The 13,851-nt window shown below is 38.5% G+C and overlaps 1 protein-coding gene across 1 annotated transcript in view; it reads right to left on the bottom strand.

Moving 5' to 3' along the window:
* Positions 1-209: 209 nt before the first annotated feature.
* Positions 210-13,851, bottom strand: part of OVCH1 (ovochymase 1) — a gene marked incomplete at its 3' end in the record, with an annotated part of 37,467 nt that continues 23,825 nt past the window's right edge. Inside the window, exons 18-24 of the mRNA XM_029285901.1 lie at positions 12,794-12,948; positions 11,614-11,767; positions 9,266-9,404; positions 6,857-6,996; positions 4,058-4,192; positions 1,207-1,236; positions 210-434 (exon numbers count right to left, since the gene is read on the bottom strand). Of these exons, the coding sequence (XP_029141734.1) occupies positions 210-434; positions 1,207-1,236; positions 4,058-4,192; positions 6,857-6,996; positions 9,266-9,404; positions 11,614-11,767; positions 12,794-12,948 (978 nt within the window). The remainder of the gene's footprint in view (positions 435-1,206; positions 1,237-4,057; positions 4,193-6,856; positions 6,997-9,265; positions 9,405-11,613; positions 11,768-12,793; positions 12,949-13,851) is intronic.

The raw sequence follows: 13,851 nt of genomic DNA, 5'->3' as shown, positions 1-13,851 counted from the left end.
AGGGGAAAGGCAGCAGTTAATAGTCTACAGCTCCATTCTGAAACTCTCTGATGCGTTTCTAAGCCTAATCAAACAAAAAATACAATTTTTTCTCTATTTGTAGACTTGCCAACCATCTGGGCTAAATCATCAGCTTGGTAATTCCAGTCCACAGTCAGGAAAGGCAACAATATTTAGGGCTATGAACTAAAAAAAACAGGACAACGCACCAAGCAATTGTGAATGTTGATCTGGTCCATCATAAAAGCTCAGGGAGTCCCAAATGCAATCTTTAGCATCCTCAATAACAACATCTCGTATCACAGTTTTTAGTTTGCTTCCTGAAGCAGAATAGATTGTCCAAGTGCAGTTTAGCAAATTAGGATAGATGACTGGATAATTTGGAGAAACTATCTCTGCGACCCCGACTGGGATCAAATCCAAGACTGGACATCCTTAAAGAAAGGGGAAACAAGGCTTCTTATATTTCTGGAATTTTTATTTTGCCCATTATAAAATAGAAACAAACAAGCAAACCAGCCCCTGTTATCCAGACTAGCCCTCATTAACTTGACATCTGGCAGATGAGTTTATACTGCAATGCACAAAGTTTCCACCCAACAGTTCGAAGCTTCTAGAATGCTGGGAACTGTACTTTCAATAGATTGCAGAAAGAGTATTTAAAAGTGCATTCTTGAACTGGGCCTTTTTCAGTTGCAGCACGAGGCATCATGCTGTTTCTATTAGGCCACCTGCCCTAGAAAACAGTCTACTCCTGAAGAACAAACAGTCTTATTGATCTTTCATAAGGCTGTGCCCCTAATCAAGATGTTACAATAGATGCTCTGACATGGGGAGTCGAGCATGGGTAGGTGTGATTAGGGATTTTGTGATTTTACTGGGCTTTAGTACAATTTTATTTGGTTGGTTGGGTTAATGGAATTCTTTCTTTTTATTTTGTTCACTTCTAGACCTAGAGCCTCCTGGATAGATTGGCAGATGTAAAAAATGGATCGATCAATAAATAAGATATCAATAAATGTTTGTACACACAGGCACTGTCTTCCTCCAACACAGCACAAAACTGTGCTAGCATTAAATGTTGATATGTGACTATTTCTTTTGGCTCAGGCTACCTAGAAAATTATCTACATGTTGAGCGTTTGATTTCCTACCTACTCCTTCCTACTTCAGTACACTTTTTATACAGAAACACAGCTGTCATACCTTTTCGAATATCTCTATCTTGTACAGGACCTTATTGGAAAAAGAAAAAAAAAGGATATCATGATACATCTTTATTTTTCTGAGCTAACACAAAGGTAGTTGATGGTTCAGCAAGTAGAAATTTATGTATAAATAGTAAAATTTATAACTGTCTCATTCCTTTTTTATTATTTATTTATACTTATTAATAATTTCCATATAATAAAAGACAAATAAAAAAAATAAAAAAAAACAAGGTGTAAGAAGAGAGAAAAAATACTAAAGTTAAGATACATGATTTCTGACCTTCTTTTCAACAGATAATTACAATCTTATTGTCCCTTCTCCATCTTAAATATTTTGCAAATCTTTTCACTCCCTCATTTAACCTCAAGGCTCTCAATCTTCAATTCCTCATTTTTTTTCATCTTTCAGCAAAAAGTCCACAAAAGGTTTCCAGTCTTTCCACACAAAAAAATTATGTTTGTTCTCTGGTTAGAGAACTGTCTCATTCCTGTACTCTACTAACACACAACTCACACACACACACATATACAGGTAGTCCTCAAGTTACAACCGTAATTGATCCTGGCAGTTATGACCGTAAGTTGTGGTGGTTGTAAAGCAGATCCCCACATGACCAGACCCAGTTTTGTGACATTTTTCACAGCAGTCATTAAGTGAATGCCGTGATCATTAAACTAACCCATTGTTTACTACAGGCAAGTTTTTGCCACGAAGTAAACACTGGGTTCCAGCAAAACCATCATAAATTGCAGTCACCTGACCACAGGGTGCTGCAAAGGGCCATAAATGCAGGGTGGTTGTTGAATACCCAAAATATGGTCATGTGACTGCAAGGAGGAAACAGATGTCAAAACTTTGAAACTGGGCTGTAAGTAACTTTGAAGGGGTCCATCATTACTCTGAACTAAGGATTCTACATGTACACACATAATGCATATACAGCATCACATATTAAATAGACCTTTGAAAAAAAATCAGCTTAGGTGAAGAATATCTCCCACTGGCCTATAATAACACGAGAATAATCTTCTGGAATCAGAAAGTGTCCTGTTCCTACAGGAAGCAAACATCCTCTGAGAAGTTTATGGGGCATGAGTATTAAACTAACTAGTATTAAAAACATTTCATCTATGACACTGGAGGCAGTAGGAAAAAAAACCTTTATGAGTAGTGGTTTTTAACTGTTTTATCTTCCATGAATTGATCTAATTCTGCTTTAAAACCAACTAAGTAAATACTCATGCACCTAACAAAAACAAATTCTAAGTCTAATCATGCGGTAAGTGGATAAATGCTTCCTTTAATCTGTCCTACTTCATCATTCAGCTTCACTGGATGAGTCTATTCTTTAGGGCAAGAAGAGAGCTGTTCTGAATTAAAACTGAGAAATATTATCCCAGTTTTGGGGTGGAAAAGTTGACTATGTGATAAATGGAACTCACTTCTTTATTATTCATACATCACTAATCTAAGCATATTTTCTAGTTGGAAAGTAGCCAGAGTAGAACAGTTGTTCATGAAGAGATAGAAGAGATAAATGGACGCCCTTCTGTGAGATGGGTTATTCTGCTATGGTTTTGTAGCCTCTGTTGATATCACTTGGGGACACAATGGCTCAGCAGTTAAAGACGCTGAGCTTGTCAGCTGGAAAGCTGACAGCCAAGATTCAAGACCCAAGCACCATGCGATGGGGTGAGTTCCTGTTACTTGCTGCATAAATAGGTACCACTTTGGTGGGAAGGTAACAGCACTCTGTGCGCTTTCGGCATGTGGTCATGTGGCCAGCATCTTCGGACAACGCTGGCTCCCTCAGCTAAGAAATGGATATGAGCACCGCCCCCTACAATCATACATGACTGCACAGGGGGAAACCTTTATTTTTACCTTTAGATATCCCTCAAACTGGTTTTCTCCAGATGTTTTAGACATCTCCAGTTTTCCTTGATCATTGGAAGCCAGTAGAAACTACAATCGAAAACCTGTTCTCATCATACCCAGTGAAACACGCCCTCCAAGACCAGTGACCAGAGCAATAAGTCATGCAGAAATTTCTGGACAGCCTCCTCTTTGGTTCTGGGTGTATATTGTTGTTGTTGTTGTTGTTAATTGCGAAGTCGTGTCCGACCCATCACGACCCCATGGACAAGGTTCCTCCAGGTCTTCCTGTCCTCTATCATCTTCTGGAGTCCATTTAAGTTCACGCCTACTGCTTCAGTGACTCCATCCAGCTACCGGTACCTCATTCTCTGTCGTCCCGTTCTTCTGTTGCCCTCAATCTTTCCCAGCATTAGGCCCTTCTCCAGTGAGTCCTTCCTTCTCATTAGGTGGCCAAAATACTTGAGTTTCAACTTCAGGATCTGGCCTTCTAAAGAGCAGTCGGGGTTGATCTCCTCTAGGACTGACCGGTTTGAACGCCTTGCAGTCCAAGGGACTCGCAGGAGTCTTCTCCAGCACCATAGTTCAAAGGCCTCAATTCTTTGTCGCTCAGCCTTTCTTATGGTCCAACTTTCACATCCATAAATTGCAACTGGGAAAACCATGGCCTTGACTATACGCACTTTTGTTGGCAGGGTGATGTCTCTGCTTTTTAGTATGCTGTCTAGATTTGCCATAGCTTTCCTCCCCAGGAGCAAGCGTCTTTTAATTTCTTGGCTGCAGTCCCCATCTGAGGTGATCTAACTACAAATAGGTCACTAGATAAATACAGCAGGCCATTCAATTTGAATTCCATTTCCCATCAAGAAGAAAATATGCATCTTCAATTTTGGGCCAATTCTCTTTTATTTTATTTTAGTTTAGTTTGCACATGCTTTTTCTCCAAAGTCTGGCAAAGCCTTCTACTTACCCAACTCTATTTCTTGGATTTTGTAGGCCAGAGCGAAACCTTTCATATTTGTATCGGTGCCAGAAGTGAAGTTCAGCATCATCGTGGAGGTGCGTGACTTTATTGGATAATGTGGAGTTTCGCTACAGAAGTTACCTTTCAGACATACATAAAAAAAAAGAAATTTGATCATTCTGCCTCTTCAGTTTCATTAATTTCCACTTTTTATTTATTCCTTCTCAAAGACCTGCTTTTCATGATCTCTAGCAAGCCCTCTGAGAAAGCAAGGGAACTTTCAAAAGCCACAAGCAATATTTTTCATGTTTATACATCGTTACAACCAAAGATGATCTAACATTTGCAAGAACTACCACAATATAAGCATCCAATTCTCAATAAAAATTATAAAAATAGTAGAACAGTTGAACATATTCAAACATTGCATAAAAAAGAAGAAAGAAAATGTTTACCACAAAGAGCATCATTCATTAATCACCATTAAATTCGTCTGCAAATACCTTATGGAACAGGTCTGTATTTTCTGCCTTATGGAATGATTTAAAGCAGGGGTCTTCAAACTGGGCAACTTTAAGACTTGTGGACTTCAGCTCCCAGAATTCCTCAGCCAGCCCTGGCTGGCTGAGGAATTCTGGGAGTTGAAGTCCACAAGTCTTAAAGTTGCCCAGTTTGAAGACCCCTGATTTCAAGGACAATGCCCACTAGACATATCTACATAGTCCTTGACTTACAACTATTCATTTACTGACCTTTTGAAGTTACAACGGAACTGCAAAAAGTGACTTATGACCATTTTTCACACTTATGACCACTGCAGCATCCCCATGATCACATGATCAAAATTCAGACACTTGGCAACTGGTTCCTGTTTATGACCATTGCAGTGTCCCGGGGTCATGTATTGCCTTTTGTGACTGTTTGACAAGCAAAGTCAATGGGAAAGCCAGATTCACTTAACAACCGTGTTACTAACTTAATAACTGTGGCAAGAAAGGTCGTAAAATGGAGCAAAACTTACTTAACAAATGTCTCACTTAGCATTCCATTTTTGGGCTCAGTTGTGGTCGTAAGTCAAGGACTACTTGTAAAGGGAAGTCTCATGCAGAAATATTGCCTCTGGACTCCACTCTCCTCACTTCAATATATAGGAACAGAAGCACCCTGACTTAAAGGAAGACATTGGATAGGCCAGTTCCACATGAAATGGGCAGCCCCAAAGAGCCAGTCTAGGTAGAACTTTTAAAGTTAAAGCCAACTTCATAAAGTCTATCCTGAAACGTATTGGAAGCCAATGCAGCATCTACAGCAGGGGTCTTTAAACATGGCCCTTTTATGACTTGTGGACTTCAATTCCCAAAATTCCTCAGCCAGTGTGCCTGGCTGAGGAATTCTGGGAGTTGAAGTCCATGAGTCATAAAAGGGCCGAGTTTGAAGAACCCTGATCTACAGTATATATTTTACATGTGCAGTAGTTCTCACCTGCTAACATGTGGACTGCTGCATTTAGCACCAGTACTAGAACTGATCAGTCTTCAATGGCAATGCCATATGAAGCATATTGGAATAATTCAGAATAATAATGGTGAGAGGATGGCTCACTATTTCCAAGACATCTTTCACCTGTTCCCTGCAGGTCTGCAACTGGTGCATGAACCAAAGTTGTGTGAAGCCCAATAGGTCATGAAACAAATGGGACAAGACACTGGACACACAGATCATAGTTTACCTGAATGATGACCGGAACATCTGAACGCATGTTTCCTTTTTTTATGCAGACAGAAGGGTAAATGGGTCACTGAACAACAGAAGCCACAGTAGTTATGTAGCAAAGTATATGCTTTGTGCATAAAAAGGTGGATTCAGTCATCAAAGATTCTTGAATATGGCTAAGAGGGAAGGAAGCCAGCTGCCACTCATGATACACAGGCTATGTGAACTTTTTTTTTTTTGGGTGGTTCCAGATTCCCACTTGTCTTCACTACCAAGAATTAGTGATAAATTTAGCACTAATTAGAATGGGCACAATAAACACAATAAACTACTTCCCCCCCCCCAAGAAAACCTTCCTACTTTTTTAAAAAAGTAGTCTTCACCCATTGTAGCGATAGAAAACGATAGGTACAACTGTAAGCCACTGGAAATCCTTTGCCTCTGGTGCAGACAATACTTAGATGAGTACACATATGCTCTAAGTATAAAGCACAAAGTAGAGTATAAAGTATACAGTACAGGTAGTCCTCGACTTACAACCACAAATGAGCCCAAAATTTCTGTTGCTACGTGAGACAGTTAAGTGAATTTTACCCCATTTTACAATCTTTCTCTCCACAGTTGTTAAGTGAATCACTGCAGTTGTTAAGTTAGTGATACAGCTGTTACGTGAACCTAGCTTCCCCATTGACTTTGATTGTCAGAAGGTTGCAAAAGCTGATCACATGACCTCAGGATACTGCAACCGTCATAAATGTGAGTCAGTGGCCAAGCATCTGAATTTTGACCCTGTGACTGTTGGGATGCTGCAACAGTCGTAAGTGTGAAAAAGTTTCCTCAGTCACTTTTTTCAGTGCTGTTGTAACTTCGAACAGTCACTAAATGAACTGTTGTAAGTCGAGGATTACCTGTGTAAAAGTAGTTTCCCTAAGAGTGGCAACAATCCAAACTTCATCTTCATTTTAGATCCTTAGGATATTGTCATCTCAGATGTATCAACCTTGAATAGTTTTTGCATGAAAAGCAACAGGAGTGGTCAGGAAGGATATCACACATCCTTATAACAATCCACTGTAATGTTACATCTCTCACCAAGCATCTCTCTTGTAGGTCCAAATCCTTCATAAAGTATAAGTCCACCATGACAGCTGGGGAGGGAATTCTCAAGCACAAAGTCCATGAAATCCAATCGAATGATGGCATTTAATGGGGCAACAATCCTCCAATAGCAACTAGATCAATAAATCAATAATAGGAAAGTTTCAGACTTAAATACTGGACCATTTTCCTGTCTTTTCTTTCTCTTCTATGTAATAAAGCTGCCAATTCAACATTGCATTGCATCGAGAGTTGCTTGAAGGGAGTGCTGCAAAGTGGCATCCCTTTGCATCATCCTAATAAACCAACCTCCCACTCAAATTCCTAAAAATTGGGTGGTTTCCACACCCAGAACTTCTAGCATTTGCTTTCTTTTTTAAAAAATATATTTTATTGATTTTTTAAAATAACAATCTTTAGTGCTTAGTAAACAGCGTGTTGTCTGGGTTCATGTATTTGAAAAACAATCAATAATAATTAATGTCTATAGTTTCATAGTCAATATATTAATTAATGATATATTTCTTTGATCTTCTCTTCTTCCAGTAGTATTCTCCTTTCGTCAACATTAAACAAATATAGTTCTTAATATTTTCGATTCATACAAAGTTGGATATAAACATTTTTCTTGTGTTTGTACAAATAACAGTAACATCAGCATATAACATCTTTTCTGATCAGCTTATGTTTCAACTGTATTTATAAAAGTCATCTTATTAAATCACTATATGTCCTGTTTAAGCTTAATTTCCCCTCTGTATTCAAACCATTCTTATCAGTCATAATTTTCTCAAAGTTAATTACCTTTAAATATCCAAACTTCATTCATGTACACCATCCTAATATTTTTACATTTCATATATTATAAAAAGTACGATACTATTTGTATATCTTATCCCTCTTACTGTAGGACCCCTTTATATCCATAATTTATCTATTCTTTTAACCATATTCAAACAAGTGTTTGATCATATAGTACTCCATCTGGTAAGTCGAATCAAATCTCTTGGGTCTAACTCTAGCCTTCTTCTTTTGCCAAGTAGCTTTCCAAGTCAGTGTGTTCAACTTGCCAGGGGATTCTTCCTGTATTTTTGTAAATATTGTTGGGAATAGGAAAGACAAGTTAAGTAGAGTGTGCATTTTTTGTCTCCCAAACTCTAATGATTCTCCTGGCTGCTCTATAATCCATTTTGTTAGATCTTCTTTCCTATCTTCAAGTTTGTTTTGAAGTCCTGAAAAATAAGGTATCTTTTCCATTTCCATTGTTGTGGCAAAATCTTGCAAGTTTTCTTTTGTTTGTATTAAGCTGAGTTCTCTTCATCTGTAGCTTCCCTCTTTGGGTCACTATCCTCTGGTTTGTGTTCTGTTTTCTGATTTGTTTGTTCATTTTTTGTTGTCATTTTCTGAAAGGTTTTTAATTGTAAGTTTAGTTTAAAGATATGCTCATTTATGTCATCAAAGTTGTTTTTAATTTCATTATGATTTGAAACCATTGTCATTTGAATCTGTCACAGAATTGCATACATTTCCTCCTGGAAAATATTTGCCTTGTCTTGGAGTATTGATCTATGGGGGAGGGCTCCTTCTTTGTCACCTCTCCGAGGCAACTTTAGATCAATTTAGGGTCCCCTGGCAAGGTGAAACCAGCTGTGAGATGCGGAGCTCCACAATCCCTCGCTCTCCCACTGTGGTGCAAAACCAGAAGTCAAGCATTTGCTTTCTTACTGGGTGATTCTGGCATTGAAGTACAATATCTGGAAGTCCCATATTGAAGAAGGTAGATATTTATCTATCTTCTCCAATATGGGACTTCCAGATGTTGTACTTCAATGCCAGAATCACTCAGTTAGAAAACAAGCTTTTCATTATTATCTGAACAAGGAACTGCTGTTTAACCTTGACACGTGAATTAACCATCAAACCATGAAGAGGGATAAATCATTCCAAGTTGCTTTATTAAGCCAAGTCTGGCAAGATCTAGGTAGTATAAATGATTCAGAGACACCTCCAGACATTTTGGGTGCTCCATCACTGGAGGTTTTTAAGAAGAGATTGGACAGCCATTTGTCTGGAATGGTATAGGGTCCCCTGCTTCAGCAGAAGATTGGACTAGAAGACCTACAAGCTCCCATCCAACTCAGATATTCTGTTGCAACAAAAAAAAATTACATTATATAGTCATGAAATATAAAGCAAAGAGAAAAAACAAAGTATTTCTTAACCCGTTAAAGAGCTGGACAAGGCTAAGCCTAATTAATAATAATGTGATTATCACGAGTCATTTATTTGTGTGGAAAAGAGATTGTGAAGATGAACACAAAACAGCCCAGTTGGGGAATATCCACTTGGAAAAGCATGCCATATTCAAAATGGACCCCCAACAGAATCTTATTTCAACCTTACCTGGTGGCATTGGAACAGCCATTAGGAAAACACGGAGTCTGGATTATTCCTTCCTGGGCTATAAGGATCACATCTCTACAAGAGGACAATTGCTGGCTCAAGTCACTGGATTCTTTAATGATACTTCCTATCTTAGATTCTATAATGGGAAGAAAGGAAGCAGCAAATGCTATAGGTGGCTCTTTTGTCAAGGGCCCTGCAGCACCTACCATATTTTTTCCCTCCAATTTGTAAATGACTCCAAGAGAACTGTTAAAATAAAATCATTTCATAATTTAAATGGTACTAAAAGCATATTTATAGGGTAATTATTTTAAACACATATACAAAAAATATACCTAGGCAAAGATAATAGTTTTTTCAGGTCATTTACATACTGCATATAAATGACCTGTCATATTGAACATGTAAAGTGTACCAGCCTAGATGTCAATGGCAGGCAGCCTTTTCACAGCCTATAATTGCATTTAAAAGAAAAGTTTTCAAATGAAACTTTGAAATGCTTTAGGAATGAGGCAATGATGAAGCAACTTGATCAGTGGGAGATCATTGGGGTAGATATTCTATTTAAACAGAAAAACAGCACCACTGAAAAATGTAATTTTGCCACTGAATTTTCAAAGGCTGATAGAACAAGGCAGTGGTGGGATCCAGCCAGTTCGCACCAGTTCGGCAGAACCGGTAGTTAATTTTTTGTTGCCCAGGCCCAGAATGGACTTCCAGAAGCGGCATCCACACAGAAAACTGGTTGCTCACATATTTGAATCCCACCACTGGAACAAGGACTGTGCAGCATATGGAGCCTATAAGTTATCCACCTTTGCCAAAGGCAAACCCAAATATGGCTTTACAAATTTCAGAAGGTGATAGTGGCTAAATTCTATCATGATTCGTCACATAACCTTAAAAAATTCTCCACCAGTTGATGAATTTTAAAATAATGCAAATAGCCAGCTTTCTGCAAGGAGTATAAATCCTTCCATTCCCCACCATCCAGTCAGAGCTGAAGAAACTTCTTGGATGAGAAGCGAAACATCTTCAAAGAAAAACAAGAAAGTCCAGTTGCCTCGTGAAAAAGCACCTTTGGGAGAAGGTTATCTGCAGATACCAAGTCCTGAGCCAGGAAGGGATTTAAAGGTGACAAACATCATTCTGAATTTCACCCAGAAAACAATTGGCCATCAAAGCAGCTCTTTGAGTAGTGAGCTCTTCAAGTGTTATATGTGGCGATCAGAAAATGTCCATAACCACTTGACAACCTTTGCCTGTGTGACACCTTCCAAATATATTAGTATGGTAATTAACAGAATAGTTAGCACAGCTTTCTAGGAATTGGAATAGCAACCTTTTTAGGATATTAGGCTTGTTGACGCTATGTACCTTGTCCATCAACAGCTTGCAGAAGGTTCATGGGTGACTCCAATGACCGTACTGACGTTTCAAGACCAGAGTTACTGAATGGCATCTCCGCTGGTCCCTTCTCTATTGTGAGGAAGGAGGGAGGGAAGGAGAGAGAGAGAGAGAAAGAGCAATAAGAGGTACTGAAAAAAATGTAATCATAGAACCATAGGGCAGGAATGGACCTTGGAGGTCTTCTAGTCCAACCCCCCTGCTCAAGGAGGAATATTTTATTGTATCCCATACAAATGGCTGTCCGATCTTTTCTTGAAAACCTACAGCGATGGAGCACCCACAACTTCTATGAAATAAAATTAGCTGCGCTAACCCCAATGAGGTGCAAACATACTATACAAAGTTAAATAATTTTTAAAAAGCAGGGTCTGACTTGGCTTGTTTCCCTGTTTATCTCATCCTTTCTTTTGATTTCATGTTTTTTATATTACGAGCCTCTTAGGAATGCCTGTATTGATTATGATTTACACCAATTGTTCTGCTAGCCCTTTTAGCTGAAAGGGGTAAGAATATGCTAAAATACTGAAATGCAAACGATCAAAGCTACTTTCCCCAAATTATATTTTTCACACATTTGTGCTAATTACTGTGCCAATTTTACAGCAAACTTGTAGTAACTTGAGCACTGACAAAAAAATTCTGACATTCCAAGGAATTGGAAAATGCATTCACATGCTGCTTGCTTTGCTCAAATCCAGAAGTTCCTAAACTTTTTGTATCCACCTCCCCTAACAATCCAAAGATCAAAATGAAAATAAATGAACAATGAAAACAACACAATGAAACTCTATTTTTAATAAGGGCATAAAAATCTTCAAACCACCTCATAGTTTGGGAACTCCAAGCAGACGATGCCACTCAAATATCAGAAGGCAGTATTGCTTAGCATTTAGAACCAAAGAGAGACCACGGGCAAGAGATAGGACTATGCTTACCTTTCATGACAGATACAATCCAGTCAAAAAAGGTGCTCACTCTTGCATAAACACCTGGTCTCTTGGGCTGGGCACAACCCACGCCCCAGCTAGCAATTCCATGGAGTATAAATGGCTTGTTTTCATTTTGGCAAACCAGCAGACCTGAATCCCCCTGAAAAAACATGCACACAATGTCACACCGTTTGCAAAATGTAAACAAAGAACACATAGCTTTGTATTTACAGTAATATTTCTAATGTACATGTCTAAATCCATAACTTTTCCATGCAGGCATGGAATTTCATAAGCTGAGTTGCAGCAAGGGCAGTAAACAGAATGGCTGTGTGATCTGTGTAATAAGAGTTATGGTTTTCAGCAGCTGTAGAGTCCTTGATGCTCTCTGAGCTTGATGGTTTTCTTGCAGATGTTTCATTACCAAAGTAGGTAACATCATCATTGCTAGAATGGAGTGGGATTTGCTCTTATTTTTATATACTAGTGGCTTGACCTGTCAGTGTTGTTCTTGGTGGTTCCGTGATCTACATGCCACTCAAAAGAGACAATCAAAAAGTCCAAAAGGAAACAAAAAACCCAAGGCACCTCCTCATGAATAATCAACATCCATATGCACAAAGATTAACAAAAGGTTAACAATAGAACAAGTAAACAATACCCCAGTCAAGGAGCTACCAACACAAATAAACAAGCTGATAGTAAACAACAGCTTAATCAAGGGACCACCAAGAACAATCCCATCAACACTGATAGGATAAGCCACTAGTATATAAAAACAAGAGCAAACCCCAGTCTCTTCTAGCACTGATGATGTTACCTAGTTTGGTAATGAAACATCTGGGGAAAAAAAACCACCAAGCTCAGAGACACCACAGTCGAACCCTGAGCTAGAAGAGTATTCTTTTCTGTTGGTACCACTAAAGTACCTGCCCAAAAGGAATCATGTTATACCCCACAAAGAATACAGATGACCCAACCCCCAATCTATTATTCTTCCCTTCCTGAAAAAGTGTGAAGGAGTTCCAAATTCAGCCTATAAGCTACAGATCCTCTTTGGTCTATAACTGTAAAATATTTAATAAAATATGGTGCAGATGATCCATTTTTGATAGCTTGAGCATACTTTCCTTGTCCTAGTTTACCCGTCTATGCTGCAGTTTTTTCTTGTCTGCTCTCTTGATACCTGGCAGGAATCGTGGCCTTCCAAAGATGCAAACCCAGCACAGAGCATCCGAGGTGTAATCCCTCCAGGGTGATTAAAGTAGTAGTTTTGCTCACAGAGGTCATTGGCCACCAGTGGGACATGCATTTGCTGTAGACGAGTAGCAAGGCCTCCAGCTATAAAACAGTAGAAGAACAACATTTCAGAGTAATGGATGTTTTTTTTTTCTTTGATGGACTAGGGGGAAAATCTTGCTCAAAACATATTACTAAGGTTTGGAGTACATCTGAGTTAGGCCTAAAAACATATAAATAGGTCAGAAAAAGAGGCTGCAGTAGAAGAGATAGGCTCTATTGATGCTGTTTGATCCAAATAAAGAATATGCAACCTGATGGCATCCAGATGTTTTGAACAAAATGGCCCACAATCCCTTCTCACTAGTTATACTAGCTGGAGCTGAAAGAATTTGAATTCCAAAAACATTGCCTACCCAAATTTAGATAGGCCCTATTACCTCCTTAGGTATGCAATCCTTCTTGCATTAGAACAGTTTTTTCTCAACACTGGCAGTTTAAGATGAGTGGCAGTTTGAGATGGGTGGACTTCAACTCCCAGAATTCCCCAAACAGCAAAACTATCTGGGGAATTCTGGAGGTTAAAGTCCCCCATCTTAAACTGTTGAGAAATACTGCATTAGAAACTGAAAATCGAAACCTGAACTTTTTTTATTATGTATAATTCCAGAAAAAATTAATAAACAAAGTGTATAGTTAACATTACACGTATTAACAGCAGGGAGGATTGTATTTGCTCAGCACTGGAAAAATGAAGAAACACCATTAGACGAAGAGATAATTAAGAAAATACTGGACTGTGCTGAAATGGACAGACTTACTAAGAGGATCAAAGAAAAAGAAGATACAAAATATTTTCAAACATGGAACTTATTTTATCAATGGCTGGAAAAATAGGATAGAGAGTAAGAACTTAACTTGTATTATTAAGCAAAACAAATCAATCCAGACAACACACTGTTCATTAAGCACTAATGAAATGTAATAACAGAAAATCGGTAAAAT

The sequence above is a fragment of the Protobothrops mucrosquamatus genome, unplaced genomic scaffold (genome assembly GCF_001527695.2).
Source record: "Protobothrops mucrosquamatus isolate PMUCROS unplaced genomic scaffold, P.Mucros_1.0 scaffold2444, whole genome shotgun sequence".
NCBI classification, from domain to species: domain Eukaryota; kingdom Metazoa; phylum Chordata; class Lepidosauria; order Squamata; family Viperidae; genus Protobothrops; species Protobothrops mucrosquamatus.
Note: the sequence above shows the minus strand (reverse complement) of the source record. Positions and strands in the feature narration are given on the sequence as shown.